We start from the raw sequence: 18,655 nt of genomic DNA on the forward strand, positions 1-18,655 counted from the left end.
AGACAGGAAATGTTGGGACGAGAGAGTAGAGGATGGCATGCAGCAGAGGGCCGAGGTCAGAATTGGACTCACAGCCGCCGTGACAACGACCTCTGTACATTGGGCGCGCAACATAACTGCTGGGCTATCAGCGTTCCTGACATCCTCGCACTATCTGATCAGTCTCTTGGAGGTGCACCAAGATAAAATATTCTCTGACTGTTGACGTTTTTATGACTGTCTTTTTGGGTTTACAATCTTTGGATATTACGCTCTGTGGTATCATATTTAAAAGAAGCTGTGTTATGATGATTACTTGACCATTATTATGAGCTGTTGGTAACTTGACCTACTTTTGAGCCACTTTGTTCAGGCCGTAAACCGACCCCCCCCCCCCCCCCCACCCCTCCCCTCCCCCTGCCACTGCTTGGCATCTCTTGTCATACAGATAAGCAGCTCTGTCTACCGTTGTGAACACAGTACAATATTAACATTTAAAAGTCTGGACAGAAATTGTATCTGCACTTCTTGGTCTACCCTTTGGGGTCTCCAAACCACCTGGACGAGCAAGTGACAAATGAAGGATCATGGTTGCACTCCAAACTTGTCCCACTTGTCCAAACTCTTCTCCCCTCCCTTGATGGAGAGCCCAGACACCCTGCTTCGAATACTCGTGTTCGCGGTTTGTATCTGTGATGTCATGCCCAAAGCTCATGACCACAGCTAAAGTGGCTACATAGATTCCGCAGTGGTAATCATGAGCTTTAGCCCACTGGCTAAGCTAGTGGTTTCAGAGCAAGTGCATGGTATGTTAACATCATCTCTGCACCAATGATCATTTCACCACAAAAGTGTTTTATGGGCATTCTAATGATGCGCATGGATGTTGATAATTGATAGGCAGTGGAGTCAGTGCATGTGGACGGCTGAGGGCGGGTTAGATAAGAGCTTAACAATGACTGCTTTAGTGGAAACTACAAGCTTGGGGCTGTGAGTTAAGGACCACATTTAACCACCTGTTTTCTGCAAAGTAAACAATGCTGTTACCGTTTTATGGCTCTGACTCATGGCTTACTTAAAAAGCTTCAATGGGCACTTAAATCCATAACTTCAGCACGGCCATCTGGGATGATTCGAGGCTCATCATGCTTCACCACTTATCACAGACAGGTACATTTTTCTGTGGTGCAGACAGACAAACTGAAGTGAACCGAAGCGTGCATAAAATGGAGGGTGAATACTGAATTTGATCAACTTTTGAGGTGTAGTAACCTACATGGACGCTTATTGTCCTTGGACAAAATTATCCTGAAGAAAACCTGGCCAACTGGTTAGAGCCCACCTCTCATATAAAGAGGCTGTGTCCTGCACGTCATCTTTATCTGACTATCATAGTGAACAGTTTACTTTCAGGTTTTCCTTTAAAATAGATTCATTCATCTTTCTTTGCCTGTAGACCTGGCTGCATAAAACACACTATGACCATCATAAAGACAACAAGAAGGCAGATCACTGAGAATTCCCATTTTTAGGCTTTTTCAAACCCAGATTCCATTTCATGGTGATATGATGCCACCTAGTGGGTGAGCTGCAGTATTGCAGCCCTCACAGACAGACGCACTGGTCACTCAGATGTATCTAAAGGCTGATGCAGACATGAATGCTTGTTGTGAGATCGTCACGTTTGTAACAGTGTTCAACTTGTTTTCCCTTTCCTGGTCTTTATCCGTCACGTGAATGCCGTATATGTGGACGAGCTGGAGTCGTTTCAACCCACTGACCTGCTTCTTCTCCTCATGTGAACTTGTTCCACATAACATCCCCCATGAAGAGGCAGATTTATACGTTTCACTCAGAGGCATCCTCGGTGTGATATCATGTTTGCTTGATATTTTTATGTTCAGTTTTGGAGAGTAACTGGAGCTTTTGTGAGCCAGATGAGAATGAGAGGGATTGAGCAACGACAACAAGCTGCAGCGATCCAACAAGCTCAACTCATAGCTACAAACAGTTGTTGTTCAGCTCGTTCTTGAGAGGCTAATGGGTGACATCACTTAGATTAAGTCCATGTTTCCATTAACACAAACTTGTCGGAGTCTGTGGAAGTGCAGCACTTGCCCTTAACTCATGAACTTCCCTGACATGCCCTTTGAGCAAGACATAACCTGCTGCAGGCCTGACTATGCATTCAAAGGCCTGCAAGTCTACGTTGAGAGAGCCAGAGGAAATGCAATATATCTGAATACCTGTATGTCCTTTGAAAGATACGCAACATTTACTGAGCTGAGGTGAGAGAGCAGGCGGATGAACTGATGGTCTTGTGCATGAAAATTACATATCTCTGCAGCACAGACTACAGTAGTATTTAAGGTTTGCAATATCTGCTTGTAGCACTTTGTGTCATCAGTGCTGGACAGTTCAGTTCATGCAAAGCAAAGCACTGATCTTCTGTTTCTTCACAGGCTTTTTAGATGACTCTTCAGTTCCGCTAACTCGTTTTCTTACTTCTCCTGTTCTCAATTTAAAAGTATTTTTGCCATGTCACTTTTGGACTTCCCGGGAGGAGGGGGCTGCTGTGGAGCAGCTGAGGGGGAGGAGCTTGTAGTCCCAGACAAGAGAAGTGATTTTGCAACCTGTTGCAAAGCTCAGATTGCATGTGGACTGAAGAACAACCTGACCTGATTCCTCTGTGGGCCTGCAGCACAGAGTCAGGGACAGATAGCTAAATTCAGCTTTACACTGAACTAAAGTAAACCGCCGTCATGGCCGAGAGAGCTGGTCAGACTGATCATGAAGAGGAGGAGGAGCAGGGAGAGGAGAAAGATGCAAACATGCCTGCTGATCAAGATGACGATGTGGATCAGCCTGAAGAGGAGTCCGAGTGTCCGGGCTGTCAGTCTGTGGGAGTACTGACACTGCCCTGCGGACACAAACTGTGTCACTCGTGCATCCAGGTGAGTCAGGAAGAGGTGGGTCAGACCAGCTGCACCATCTGCTACGGAGCCCAGCTGATGGACTCAGTCCTCAACTCCCTCCTGGAGAGCCTGTTCCACGGGCAGCCCAGGAGACGCAGGCTCCCACCTGGAGCTGCAGAGCAGGGTGTGACGGCGACGCAGGAGGATGGAGGGAAAGCTTGGGCCTTGGACAGAGAGGAGGTGTGTGTGGAGCACGGAGAAATGTTCAGTGTTTTCTGTCTGGAGGAAGAGGAGCCGATCTGCCCGCAGTGTGAGACGGACGAGAGGCATGAAGATCACCAGAGCTGCTCTGTGCAGGACGCCATCCTCGACTGTAAGGTCAGACACACTAAAACAGATTCCTTGACCTGAATAGTTTCACTATGATGCACCAACATGAAATAAAGGGACACGCCTCCTTTCTGACATCACTGAACACGTCTTGAGCCGTGGTGTATTTTGGATGTCTCAAGTAGCTCGGGAGGAATGTTTTCAAGTCTGAGAAAATGAAAAAGTTGATGTCAAATAAAACTGTTCAAACTGCGAAGATCTTAAGAGTCTTTTAAAGATAAATAACGCAGACAAATCATTCAAAATGGAGATCAGTTGAATACATCTTTATACTTAAATGCATGAAGATTGGTTTTCTTTTGAAGTATCCAACAGCCTGTTTGAGTATTTTAACTCCTGGGGCAGGAATTAGCCAGTAAACAGTCTATCACACTTAACTGAGGAGTTCAAACAAACTTTGGATTTTATGATAAAAAAAAGTGAAGGTCTGAATTTCTTGGAATGAAAGCACTTTTTTCTTGTGGAAATGAGAATGAATTAATGTTCTCACTTTTACTCATCACATGTTGTCTCTGCAGAGAGAGCTGCGATCTGCAGTCAGAAACCTCAAGGAGCAGTTAGAGAGTTTGACCTCCATCAGACGAACCTGGGAGGAAACTTCTGCTCACATCAAGGTACAGCATGACGCTTCCTGGATTTTACTCTGTAAATATATCAGGTGTGTTTTTTCTGTGTGACTAAATTACAGAACAGGTTTAAGACGTCAAACACAGATGATTCTTCTTACACGATGTCTCGTGCTTCATCGTCAGAGTCAATCGGTCCAAACCGCTCAGTTCTTGCGGGAGGAGTTTGAGAAGATGCATCAGTTCCTCAACGAGGAGGAGGCGGGTCTGATGTCTCAGCTGAAACAGGAAGAGGAGGAGAAGAGTCAGAGGATGAAAGAAAAGATCGACAGGCTGAACAATGACGTAGAAGTGCTCAGAAACAGTATCAGAGACACAGAAGAGGCCATGGGCTTGGAGGATCTCGTCTTCCTGAAGGTAGTTCAGTAAGCAGCTGCTTTGTGATGACGTGATTTCTGTTGTTTTTTGTCATCTAATCCATCAAGAATGTATCACTTTAAAGGGAGTCCTGACTGTCATCATGTGCTCTGTGAGCATCGACTCCAGAGAGCAGGGGGCAGAGGGGGCGAGCGGGGCAGCTCTCCGATGTTTTGAATTTGGACTGCAGTACCAATTTTAAACACTAGGTGTCAGAATTATTGCTTCCTTTTAAGCGCCATTTATATCGATTTATTCAATTCAAAAGAAATGTTTTGTCCACAGGGGACAATTCAAAGTCACACAGAGCAGTAAATGAAAGACAGAGATAAAGTGTCAACAAAAGAAATATCTGAAATAGGCAACAAAAATTTGGTAGTTGTATTACAAGAGTCAGGACGACGATACAATGGATTTTTTCTGGCCATTTATCCACGGCCTCTAGATATCATGGCAACAGTTGAATACATACAGTAGGCTATACACATAGTTCACATGCCAACATTATGCAATAATATTGTACCTCGACATGGGTTTTTATCTTCTCACAACGTCTCTGCCAGCCTGTTCCCCTCCGCACGAAGGGGAGTCCTAACCGCTGTATGAGCGTTTAAAGATAACGCAGTTGCACTCAAAGACCTTCGGTTGGCGCCAAAGTGCACCAAACAGTTATCGTACATATTGGCGCATAAATATCTACAATGTTTGCAAGGAAAGCAGCTCGTTGACTTTGTTGGTGTATATGGATATTTGATAGGTAGACCGAAAGCACTAAAAGGAAAATGTTTGATGACCTTGTCCCAGCTTTCTGACATTTCTTACTTCGGTTTGATGTTCAAATCCTGATCTGTCTCAAATCCTACATCCATACATGTAGTTCACTTGTCTCTCCTCTCTGCGTCAACAGAACTACAAGAGGGCCTTTGAAAGGTGAGCTTCTCTATGAGATCTACAGGCTTAGTTAATCTTTCATATTTTACAGTCAAAACTTTTTACAAAAAAATATATCTCCATGAAATACACTCAACAAAAATATAAACGCAACACTTTTGTTTTTGCTCCCATTTGTCATGAGATGGACTCAAAGATCTAAAATTCATTCCAGATACACAATATTACCATTTCTCTCAAACATTGTTCACAAATCTGTCTAAATGTGTGATAGTGAGCACTTTTGCTTTGCTGAGATAATCCATCCCACCTCACAGGTGTGCCACATCAAGATGCTCATCAGACACCATGATTAGTGCACAGGTGTACCTTATACTGCCCACAATAAAAGGCCACTCTGAAATGTGCAGTTTTGTCTCACAGCAAAATGCCACAGATGGCGCAAGCATTGAGGGAGCGTGCAATTGGCATGCTGACAGCAGGAATGTCAACCAGATCTGTTGCTCGGGCATTGAATGTTCATTTCTCCACCATAAGCCGTCTCCAAAGGCGTTTCAGAGAATATGGCAGTACATCCAACCGGCCTCACAACCGCAGACCACGTGTAACCACACCAGCCCAGGACCTCCACATCCAGCAGGTTCACCTCCAAGATCGTCTGAGACCAGCTACTCAGACAGCTGCTGAAACAATTGGTTTGCATAACCAAAGAATTTCTGCACAAACTGTCAGAAACCGTCTCAGGGAAGCTCAACTGCATGCTCGTCGTCCTCATCGGGGTCTTAACCTGACTCCAGATCGTCGCCGTAACAGACTTGAGTGGGCAAATGCTCACATTCGATGGCGTCTGGCACGTTGGAGAGGTGTTCTCTTCACGGATGAATCTCGGTTTACATTGTTCAGGGCAGATGGCAGACAGCGTGTGTGGCGTCGTGTGGGTGAGCGCTTTGCTGATGTCAATGTTGTGGATCGAGTGGCCCATGGTGGTGGTGGGGTTATGGTATGGGCAGGCATCTGTTATGGACGAAGAACACAGGTGCATTTTATTGATGGCATTTTGAATGCACAGAGATACCGTGATGAGATCCTGAGGCCCATTGTTGTGCCATACATCCATGAACATCACCTCATGTTTCAGCAAGATAATGCACGGCCCCATGTTGCAAGGATCTGTACACAATTCTTGGAAGCTGAAAATGTCCCAGTTCTTGCATGGCCAGCATACTCACCGGACATGTCACCCATTGAGCATGTTTGGGATGTGCTTGACCGGCGTATACGACAGCGCGTACCAGTTCCCACTAATATCCAGCAACTTCGCACAGCCATTGAAGAGGAGTGGACCAACATTCCACAGGCCACAATTGACAATCTGATAAACTCTATGCGAAGAAGATGTGTTGCACTGCATGAGGCAAATGGTGGTCACACCAGATACTGACTGGTTCTGAGTCCCCAGACCCTCAATAAAGCAAAAACTGCACATTTCAGGGTGGCCTTTTATTGTGGACAGTCTAAGGTACACCTATGCACTAATCATGGTGTCTGATGAGCATCTTGATGTGGCACACCTGTGAGGTGGGATGGATTGTCTCAGCAAAGCAAAAGTGCTCACTATCACACATTTAGACAGATTTATGAACAATGTTTGAGAGAAATGGTAATATTGTGTATCTGGAATGAATTTTAGATCTTTGAGTCCATCTCATGACAAATGGGAGCAAAAACAAAAGTGTTGCGTTTATATTTTTGTTGAGTGTATGTTGCTGAAGTCGAGTTTCCTTGCTTTTTTTTTTTTTAACAAGCTGGTTGATTCTTTCTTACAGTTAACTCCAGCTTTCTCTCACAACTTTATTTGACAGTGAGGAAAATATTCATGTCTCTGCATTAGACCAATAAGTATAGGTTTGTTTCCCCAAATGTGTCAATTTTTTTTAAGCCTATTTAATTTGTATTTTCTATCCCTACGATTTGTGCAAGTCGAGGTATTTGAAACACATAGAATACAAATGGCCGACCACACAGTGTTGTAGTTCATTGCCTGTCCTTGTCGTTTGTCTCAGAGCTCAGCACAAAGCGGAGGAGCCTGAAGAAGAATCTGGAGCTCTGCTCGACGTGGCCAAACTCCAGAGCTGCGTGCAGCACCAAGTCTGGGAGAGGATGCAGAAGACCATTCAGTACTGTGAGCAAAGTCTTACTCTGTGTGCATTCAGAACAGTGGATCATTGAATCCTTCACTTAGTGTTGAAGTCAGGACCACAGTGACTGAGACCAAAGAGATACGAGACCCGAGTGCTCCAAGACCGTGACATTAAAGGATCGAGACCAAGTCGGGACCAAGGCCGAGGCAGTCGAGACCATAGTGGCCGTAACCAAAAGATAAAAATGAAATTATGAATGAATTAAAGTCATTTGTTCTTTTCGAAAAGTGCTGTGAGCTTTCGAATCACAGTACTGACAATAGACTTTCAGTAGTGGTCTTGATTTAAAATCTAGAGTTAGCCCAGCTCGAGACAAGACCGAATAAAAATGCTTTTGTTTCCGAGACGCGACCTTCAAATAGAGGTCTTAAGACACAGTCTGATTTTGAGTATTACAACTCTACTTCCTGCTTCACCAGCTACAGGCCACAATAATTAAAGTGCCTTTGGCTGACTAGTTATTTAACCAAGAAGTGATCATAAGGGATTTTCTTCGCTCTTGGTTTCGTGAGTGATGTTGTGATTGATGTGTGCTGTGGATGTTTTTTTGTTTTGTGTCTCACTGATGTCTTTGGGATCCTTAGTTCCAGTGACTGTGGACCCGAACACAGGCTCAGTGTGTCTCGATGTGTCTTCTGACCTGTCCAGCGTGTCTGTGTGTGAGAAGCAGCCTCTCCCAGAAAACCCCGAGAGGTTTGTGAGTCAGCAGAGCATCCTTGGCTCAGAGGGCTTCATCTCGGGGAGGCACAGCTGGGAGGTGGAGGTGGGAGACAACAGTCACTGGTCTCTGGGTATAGCCAGTGAGACGGTCCGCAGAAAAGACTGGTCCAACTCCGATCCTAACCTCAGTCCTGCCGGGGATTCAGACACAGACCCTGTTGGCGGCCTGTGGACTGTTTCGCTCTCTTCTGGGGAGTACCAGGCTTCTCCTGGCAACAGCGCCCCCATTAAACTGAGGCGTAAGCCACGCAGAGTTAGGGTTCAGCTGGACTGGGAGAGAGGGTGTCTGACCTTCTCTGACGCCAGTGATAACACCCTGATCCATCGTTTTAAGCGGCAGTGGAACGAAACCCTGAGACCATACTTCTCCACCACCTGCTCCAAACACCCTCTGAAGATCGCAGCAGGGAAGGTGACCGTTACTGTAGAGTAGCATCACACACTAAAGCAGAAGCCTGTCTAAGAACACTTGCCATAAAATCCTTTTAGTAACAAAATGTTTTGCAGCTTTTGCGCCTACTGAACCTGTGAAAAAAATCACTGTCTAAGCTTTAATGAACCCAATAACTGCACTGCACGGCAAACATCATCTGTGTGCCAGTGCTGTTTGCAGGTATTTAATTGAGACCATTTTTGTGCAGTCATTTTATAAACAAAAAAAGCAAATTAGCCTCAATGCAAAAATCAACAAATTCTTTAAGTCATGCACAATTAGGTCAAAAAAGTTATTGTCTGCAGAGAGTTGGTGGTAACTGCGCCACAGAGTTCATTGGGATGTCACATGCGATCTTTAAAGCTATCATGACAGCTCCACAGTATGACTGTCAGATATGGCACATTTCATCCAAATACGTGGGGACTCACCTTGTGCTACATCAAGGGAGGATGCTTTGTTTTAAACAGTGAACCTTTTCACACCTTAATACTCCAAAGTGTGTGTGGAGCTTTTTCTTCAAGCCTTCCACTCTTCATGCACCTTGGTAATCAGTGAAGTTGTGCCTGAAAATCCCCCTCTGCATTTTTTTTGACATTTTCAAGTTAGACCTAAACAGGACAAATGTGAAAAAGTTTCGCCCCCCTCCCAGCTCATCATCTTTACGTGGAAAACTAGCGCCCTGTCAGCATGAAAGTGCAGCTCCTCGCAGAGAATGAAGGTGCAGAGAGTTTCCTGCACAATCAGACACAAAACTAGAGATGGAACTTCACTGACTGGAAACACATATGGTCATGTTTGCACTTAAATATTGGCGGTATATGCTTTGTAAACTAGACCTTGAGAGGGAGCAGATGGCAATGCAAATCATGCTCAAATTTTGGTGCTATTAGCGACTGCAGTCTATTCTTAGAATTCATCCGATTTGCACTATTTTGTTCTGTGAAAAGTATTTGTTTCAACAGGGCCACTCTGCACTTTCTTGAAATTATAATCATGAAATGTTATGTCGAATCAAAACCACACAGAGCAAATTTGCCCAACATCACGTTATTGTGACCTGCCAAAATGTTGTGACTTGTTTGTCTACTTGACTCCAATTAAGTTTCATTTAAAGGAATAAAAAGTGATTTGTTTTAACTTATAGTTACTTGCCTGTGGCCTTTTTCTCCCATAGTGAGGAAATTAAGCTGGTATCTGAACTTATGTCAAGTCTGGTTTTTCCACAATATACAGACATAATGGTAATCGTAAAAACAAACAAAAGACAACAAAGTTAACCATAATCCAAAGGATCTTCTTTAGGATCAACAATCATCTTCTTTTGTGTTGAAGGTGCAGCGTAACTTGTGGGTATATTAAATTGGGCGCCAGACAGACCACCAAGTCCGTCAATACATTGTATGGAAGTAGATTAAAGCACACTATGAAGCAAAATTAAATCAAGTTGAAATCCATATATTTAACACAAATTCAGGACAAACAAACATTTCATTCATTGGGTAACTTTTAAATCAAAACATCATATAACCAAAGATGTCCCAACACTTTGGGTTAATAACCCTCAAAAACCCAGTCCAAAGTTTACGTCTGTTTCAAAAATGAAAAAATACATTACTGAAGAAAAAGGGGGCTTGTGAGCTGAGTGGGTGTGTGCGTGTGTGGGTGAGTGAATCACCCACACACACACAATCTTATAGTGGGGAAAAAGGAAGTCAAGGGAAGTCTGGAGGTGAGATAGGAGAGAGAGAGGGGGGGGGGATATCACCTGTCCAGGGTTTTTTTGGAGCAGAGAGGTTGGGTTGACAGGGTCGTCTTCTCCCAGTCATCCAAACATGAATTGATCCATGCAGACTGGATCATGCAGATCCCTGCCACCAACAATCCCAGTAGAAACCACAGTGGTTTAAAGATCCAGAGAACCAAGGCAAAAAAAAACTCCACACGCTTTGCACCTCCACAAAAACATTAAAGGTGGCTTTACCTCCTTTCCTCCTTCCTCCTCTCTTCTCCACTGTCTGTCTCTTTTTTCCTCTTTTCCCTCTCACACCCCCAGGTGCAATCAATCCTCATTTTTCTTCCCTCCAAGACACGCCCCTTTTTTTCCTCTGCACCCTGACTGCTACAAAGGTTACAGTGATTCTCTATATGCTTGATTATGTGTGTTCACATCTATTTGTTGCAACAGAGACATGAAGGTGTTCTGTTTTTTTTGTCATCAAAACATCTCTAATGTTATGCAGAGCTAAAGCCATATGAAATCTGTTTTTGTGACAATAATAAAGCTCCACTGCAGAGGTCACAATGTGAGTCTCACTGAGGTGTCTTTCTTCTGCTCACACACCTGCTGCTGTTTGTCCGTCTGTCTCCCTGCAGCCTCTTCATCTGAGGGAAAACAGCACCTGACCTCCCTCTGGAAGCTTCAATGCAACATGACACACTTACAAGCTTTTGGCTCATATACATGTATTTGACCTTTTAGACTCAACCAACCAACACACACACACACACACACACACACACACACTACACACACACGTGCATAAATATTGTTGACCTCCTTTCCTAAAATACACAGTCATAGGATAAATCTAGACCAGCAGCAAACACAGTGACATCAGCTATATAAAGGACGTTATGGTTTTGTGGCCAGACAGTCCAGTAAAGCATGGAGGGTCATTGGATCACGACATTAGAGTTCAGCCTTTGTGGGCTGATTTACCTTTAACGCCATCCAGGATCAGATAACACGTTTTATTTTTTATTTTAAAAGAAAAGTTAAGTTCGATCGATCGGATCCAGACTGACTTTTAAAGGTGACCAAACCTACATCACAGAACCAGTGCTTTACATACTGTGACCACAAGAGGGCACCAAAATCTACACAAACTTAAAGACACTGACAGTGGCTTAAAATCAATAATTTGACATGATATTTAACTTTATATGGTGACATATCTGATGAAGACAAACTTTTTTATTTTAACAGTATAGCGGCTCCTCTTTGTGCCTGTAGCACTTCTGTGCTTCCAGTTTAATATAGTATAAAGGTATAAAGGTAACGGTACAACACATTTTTTCAATAGTAGTTTTAAACACTGTTTAATGGTTTAAGGTTTTCTTGAATTGACAGGTATGTTGGAGGAGCGTAACATGCTCACATGTCTCGCTTCATGCTGACAAATATCTGATCATACAACATAAGGAGACGGCAGTAGCTCATTCCTTAGGGACTGACTTTGGTCTGATAGCTGGGGTGTTGCACTTGGTGCCCGTGAGCAAGGCACCAAACCCCAACTGCTCTGCTCTGGTGTGCTCCCTTCATAGCAGCCCCACTCTGACATCTCTCCACTAATGCATGTGCACAGGTCCTGTTTGTGCATGTGTGTGATTCAGGCCTCAGTGTGTGAGAGGCATGTCTATAAATAACAGAGTGTAAATCAAGAATTCCCCTCAGGGGTTAATAAAGTATTCCAAATCCAACAAAAAAAAAGTGCTGTGTTTGAGCTGAGCAATATTATCTTGATGTGTAGATTGAATGTGTTGAAAGACAGAGAGTACATGATGTCAATTCAAACTGCTGATTCACCTGCAGTTCCTATGATCATTTGTCCACCTCAGCTCCCTCTCCATTTTAAACACAGGGTGACTCTGCTTTGAAACACACAGAGCAGTAATGAAGAGGTGTCTTTGCATCATCTGGTGGCAGATATCTACAACCTGCTCGATCCTTTGTCCTCTCACACTGCCTGCAATCCAGGTTTCCTACTCACAAACAATCCTCTGAACTTAGCCTAAACAATTCTAGAAAGGATCTTTAACTTGAGCAGTGATTTAGGACTCAGAGCAACACTGTGTAAGGAAAACAAACTTTCATCTCAGTGAGGAGGCGTGGTTGACCCAGTTTCCACGTTTGACACATTTTTTTTTCCAAAGCCAAGAACGGTTCATCCAAGAAAGATAGAAAGAAAAGATCATGATTCTCTAAGTGATTAAAGGAGCAAAGAAAGATGTGGAAATCACTCTGTGTGATCCAATCAGACATTATGTTTTCACGAACGCGACTTGGATTGTGAGGCGTACTTTCAAAGTTTATAGCCTGCAAAGACCCAGAAACACAACCCGAACAGTTAGTTATAGTAGTTTATAGTTACATCAGCATGTAAAAGGCCAGTGATGAGATCCACCTGTCAGGTTACCACATGCATACCTCAGGCCTCGTCCACACTTGGGCGGGTTTTTTTTTTTTTTTTTTTTTTTTTTTAAAGGGAGGTTTTTTTGCTGCGTTTTTGCCTTCATAAACCCAAAGTGTGTTTGTGCTAACCTTTTGGAAAACTTCAGTTTCCAAAAGGTTTCAGAAAATCTGTTTAAGGTGTTCATTTTGGAGACGGGAAAACTGAGTTTGGGGTTTTAGCGTTACACTTTGCGCCGGTTTCTCCTCTGTTTGACGACTTTGTGCGATGCCGTGCGTCACTTCTGTTTACATAAGATTAGTGTAATATTCAAACTATTGGTCCCACTATGGTGTCGTGAAGGGGCAACTTTGTAAAACAAAATGGTCATTGGAGAGGAATGGCGAGAACATGTTTGCGTGTAAAGAACATCGTTTTTGACTTGGCGTGCTCATGGCAGCTGTAACAGTGCCTTTTGTTTGTACAGTCATTGTACAAAGATGTTTTTTAAGATCTTTGTGGACGACGCCTCACTCTGCACTGAAGCTCCCAAATTAAATTATAATTAAAAAATATTTCTCTGTTCAGCCAAACTATGAATCAATAAAAATGTTCTCAATCAAGACTCCCATCTGTTCTCCTGTTGTTCTGTGTTTGAGAGTCCTTCCTTATAATTTTTAGCTGATGTGGTTAATTGATATTTATGCGATGCAGTGACGGAGGCGTGAGGGTTTGTTTGATCAACTCTCTGTTTCTCCTCAGCTTGAAAAAAAAGTATTCCTCACTATGCCTAACAGTTTGTCACCTTAGGAGCTCTCTTTAGGGTTTCGTGAATAACTTTTAGCTTTACAAGGATTCGGTCTTCACTTTAAGGGGAAAATGTTGCAGTTATGAACATTTTTATTTAAGTTTTATCACTAGGAGCAACTCTATCCATCCACTATCTTTACTGCTTTTTCCATGTTGGGGTCGCAGTGGGATGGAGTCAATCCCTGCTCAGTTTCAAACATGACTGAAGGTCTGACGGTTTTGTTAAAGCTTCAGTACTAGATTGAAGTGTTCATTTAAATAGCTGCAATTGTGTCATTTCTAAAACCAGCATAGAAAAATCATGAATAATTTTGACAAGCTTACAGGGTAATGGTAGAATAACACACGTCTGGTTTCTTTCTATTCAGATCTGAGCATGACAGGGTAGCAGTTAGCCATTAGCAGCATATTGGAGTTCAGCTTTCAGCACTTATAATACAAAAGAAAATGCTGATACTCCAGGTGACAGCTCTTTGATAAATGTAGGGCTGGTCACTCTGACAGTATAGGACTTACTTGGCTTCCTCGCACTCTGCTGCGGATTTTTGCCAGCTAAAGTCTCATCAGCTCCTCTGTTTGGCTGGGTCACTGGCAGCGAGTATGAAAAGAGTATTGACCTGTCTGAAAGGACAGACAGACAGCAAACATCCAACAGCCAGTAGTGTGCTTCAAAGCAGACAGTCAAATCAGCAGGAGAGATCTAGCTATTTATTTTGTGTGAATGAGATTTATTTGATTTTATGTCTGGTCAACATGGTCTTTTCCAAGGTTATCTCTTGCAGTAGCCTGCTGTGACTGGCTACTAACACAGAGACAAAGTAATGGCTAATCCGAGGAGACAAATACACATTCAGCCAATTATTACGATCATGCCCATTCAAACTCTGCATGCACCAGCCTTACTGGAGCCTGACACCACCTCTTTATTCAGGGATAGCTGGAATAAATGGGTTAAGTCCTTTGTTTTTTATATCGTATAGATGGGACATGTTCTCCAAAGAGGTTACAACAGATATTTAAATTGTTGGTGAAACCTGGAGTTGTGACCAAATCTAGTTAAAAAAAAAAAGAAAACAACACTTTTACTCCCCATTTTAGTCAAGTAAAAAGTGTCATGGCACACCATTCACTGATCATTAGGGTTACATTATGAAATGAAAAGGCAGCTTTACAGACTGGAGCAATGCTAAGAAAGTAGCTCTTATCTTAAGAAACAATGAATTTCATTACAATGTAAAGTAAAACAGATGGTACATGAGATTAAAATGACCTATTGTCAACAATGCACCAGCCAACACTGACTATAGCAAAGATATCAGGTTGAAAAGTTTCAGATTGTGATGCATGGGAAAATGTCTCACTGTGCACCTCCGAATGTGGGCCTGTATAACTCCCTCCCTTGATTCTTATATGCACAACAATGAGGATGAGCATTATTTATTCTTAATGCCTGAATAAAATGGGACTCAGTTCATGTTTCCTCTATAATGGTCATACACTAAGAACACTTTGATTAGTCCATCTTTTTAAGATGATCCCTTCATCCTCATTATTGCATGGAGAAGATGTGTTAGTATCTCAGGGAAGACTGAGAATGGTTGTTGCCATATTTCTCTCTCTCTCTCTCTCTCTCTCTCTAGGTAAATATGTGTCCTGATCTGCTCTGCTGTTGTTTGGGATACCTCAGGGGTCTGTCCTCAGTACGATAATTTTGTATTTGTTCATGCTTCCCTCTGGCCAGAAAATCAGTAGCTTTTATTGTTAATTGTGTCAGTTTTATTCAGATGAAATCTAACTTCCTGTATTTATCTGAAAAAAACATACTTAAACGTATAAAACTCTATTGACTCATCTGGTGGTACATGAGGTTACCCCTGTCGAATCTGCACAATGACACAAAACAGTTCTTCAAAATATCTTAAAGCAAATAAGCATTAAAGTCAATCTGAATGTAAACACTGTGCAGATCTCTTTAAATATTTACCAGCTCTTTTGTAAGATTATATAAGGTTATGCCACCTGCACAGACTTACTCATTATTACATATTTACTCAGTTGAGGGTTGGGTTGAAGGGATTGGTAATAGAGTCCAGCACCCTGTGTCAAGTTTATTGATCCTTCCACTTCCATGCTCTTTCTCCTATAAACAGTTTATTTATTTAAAAAAAAAAACCAACTCATGCAGTCGTCACATTTTTAAAAAAAAATGTTAAAGAGATGTAAGTAAAGATTGTTCATTTTTTTACTCCAGCTGTAACAAGTTCAGTGTTATGGTGGTTTGAAAACGTGCGTTTATATTGAATCACTGCACCTCACTCAAAGTTCATGTTTTAAAACATTCCCATTGAGTTGATTCCCTGTCCAAATATACTCTCATTGATTGCATAATGGCCATGTGTCAACAATCCTGCTTTCTGCCACTGAATCCTGTTGGGTGTTGTGAAAGTGTCAGTATCTCTGTGTCTTATAAACCTTAAAGTGCAAATATTAAACCAATTTATTTCTATTTTACATTGACAAAATATTTCTATTTAGATCGAACTACAGTGAAAAATTAATCGCTAACTTTTAGAGGTCAGTTGAAATAACGTGACGATCAAGATTGTATTAGTGCGAAAGTTCAGATGGAGGTAGTTACAGGTAAAAGGTTATAGATATTGTACCTCGATCATCTGATGTACACTGATGTTGTTGCCTAAAGCAGAAAACCTCTCACTCTGATACACTGGTCCAGCTGCTTATTGCTTCAGTTCCTTCAGGTTCTAAGGATGTAATTATGTAATTATAACAGTTAAAACATGGAGCATTGGGTTTATGTTTCCTAAAATTAAGACCATACTTGGAATGAACTCGTTGCTCTATGTCACAACAAGGACACACTATCCCAAACATCTACCGAAAATTCAGTTAAGATGTTGGCACGCAGCTGCCATCTTGTTAATGGTCCCAGGGACACTGTCTGCTTTCAGACTGATACGAAATGTTTACTGAGTACACATCTGGCATCCGTATAGAGACATGTGTTATGGAACAATCCAGTCAGTCCATTCACAGAATAAATGCTGTACTTTGAAAGCGGATAATACTCGGAAAGAAAAATAACTTATAGACTTTTAAACTTGGTTAAAATAGCACCCGGGGCGGCGGTGGCTAAGTGGTTAGTTTGCACGCCCCATGTGGGCTGTAGTCCTTGTATATGGGAGCTGCACTAGGTTCAAATCTGACCTGTGGCTCTTTTCCCAGCATAGTGTCACTTTGTTAAAATAATTGCCGAAGTCGTTTTATGAGAAAAATGTTTTTTTTGCCTAAATCAACTCCTTATGATGCTGGCCACCTCTGGTACAATTGCCTATAACCTCAGTTAAACAGATCATGTGGTATACAGCTTTAACATAATGGCCTATAACAAGAGTGTGATTTAGGCAGGTTTATTTTGCCTAAGTCAAAAGACAATGTGACTAAGGGAAAATAAAACAGCCTAAGTCACAGACGCATGTTAAAAAAGTCATTTCTTTTTCTCATGTTGCATAATTGACAAACATTGTTATTAGTATGTCAATAGTGATCTGTTTTCATTACCTTGTTGAGTAAAATAATTTAAAAAAACATCATATATGAAACATCTGGCTCAGTTTTTTTGTTTTTCCTGAAAAACCTGAAAAAATGACTTGGGCGATTATTTTAACAATACATTCACAACGATATACATTTATCTATATTCATCATCTCTCTTCTCCCTACATGGGGATCTATTTATATTCATTTGTGAAACACATGTGACATGTCATATATATAAAGGTCATATATTCTCCTCCTCTATAACCAGTTTAAATAAATCTTAGAGCTCCACAAAACATGTGAGTGAAGTTTCTTGTTGTAAATCCACTCGGATCCTGGATCTGATCATGCCTATAAACCGTTCTATTTCAGCCCTGCTCACAACTTCCTGTTTCTGTGTCTGTAGCTTTAAATATGTAAATGAGTTGACCACGCCCCCTCTGTGGAAGGGGCTTTCTCGCTCCATGTCCTGTTGTTTACAAGGCAGACTCAGAGGGCAGAACAAACACCTAGCTGTGGGACTGTCACCCACCTGGGGGAGGGGCTACTGCCCTTTGTGATGTCATGAGGGGAAAATCTCCACAGGGGTACTAATTTTCTGAAAAGTGGAGCAGGCAAAAGATGGAGGGCTTTTCTCATCACTGGGGAGTTTGTAGATGGACAGATATTTCTACTTTGTGTATTTTTCACAGCATGTGACCTTGAGGCTAACAATGAATCAACATCAGACGTCAGAACTACGAAAACAAAGAAAAGCTATGTGACAAGTCGTATCCCCCTTGAGGAGCAATAAAGAGAAACACACTCCTTCCTTTTGTCACATCCTCACTGTGTGAGAGAGGTTTTTCTGCAGTTGCCTCCTTCACACAAAATTCAAATCAAAGCTGAACACTGAACAATAAATAAGAGTGGAAGTCTCCCAGCTGCACCCCAGACAGCAGAAAAGAAGTCCACACTAATCATTGAAATGATTGTAGGATGTCTGTAGCCTAAAGAAGAAGTGCATCATGTTTTCTTATTAGATGAGTTTTTCATCTTCAGAGTCAGGTTGTTTAAAAGATGTTGCAGAATCCCTTTTTAACAGCTTCCTCTGATTGTTAGAATAATACTTATAATAATAATTATTCGGGCTATGTCTATAATGAATAATGGTTAACTCCATGTTTCAAATTCCATTATTTTGCAATAAAAACAACAGGATTTTATTTTGAATTGTTCTACTGCCTTAAACTGAGAGAACTTTACTTGCTATTTGAATTCAACCTTGCTTTTATTTTTAAATAAGATAAGGACCTTACTTTAGATCAAAGGTTACAACATATACATAAATGTCCCATAATATGCTTTTTTTCTGGTTTTATTTGCTCTTTAGTGTTTTTTCAGGTGTCTTGTGCATGTTTAGGATCATCTATGTACAAAAATCCAAAGTCTGCGGAAACGTGGCTTCCCCCCACGTCCTCATGTTAGCAGTAGCAATAGCAGACTTTAGTAGACACATAATTATATATATGAACCCCCAAAAAGAGCATAACATATACACCTTTCTTTGTGTTTGTCTGCTTTTTGAAGAAGACCAACATGACCTCACCTCTCTTTGGCCTTT

The 18,655-nt window shown here is 41.9% G+C and overlaps 1 protein-coding gene across 2 annotated transcripts; it reads left to right on the top strand.

The window, feature by feature from the left end:
* The first annotated feature begins 2,575 nt into the window (after window positions 1–2,575).
* LOC306840400 (E3 ubiquitin-protein ligase TRIM35) lies at window positions 2,576–9,655 on the top strand. Of its 2 annotated transcripts, none has more exons than XM_079369656.1 (6): window positions 2,576–3,272; window positions 3,803–3,898; window positions 4,037–4,267; window positions 5,145–5,197; window positions 7,222–7,340; window positions 7,944–9,655. In XM_079369656.1, the coding sequence occupies exons 1-6, from the start codon at window positions 2,742–2,744 to the stop codon at window positions 8,510–8,512; spliced, it is 1,599 nt and encodes a 532-aa protein (XP_079225782.1). In that variant the 5' UTR covers window positions 2,576–2,741; the 3' UTR covers window positions 8,513–9,655. The 2 variants fall into 2 exon arrangements, with proteins under 2 accessions (XP_079225782.1, XP_079225783.1); XM_079369657.1 differs by having other exon boundaries at window positions 5,175–5,197.
* The last annotated feature ends 9,000 nt before the right edge of the window (window positions 9,656–18,655 follow it).

Source organism: Symphodus melops (genome assembly GCF_947650265.1).
Source record: "Symphodus melops genome assembly, chromosome: 19".
NCBI classification, from domain to species: Eukaryota; Metazoa; Chordata; class Actinopteri; order Labriformes; family Labridae; genus Symphodus; species Symphodus melops.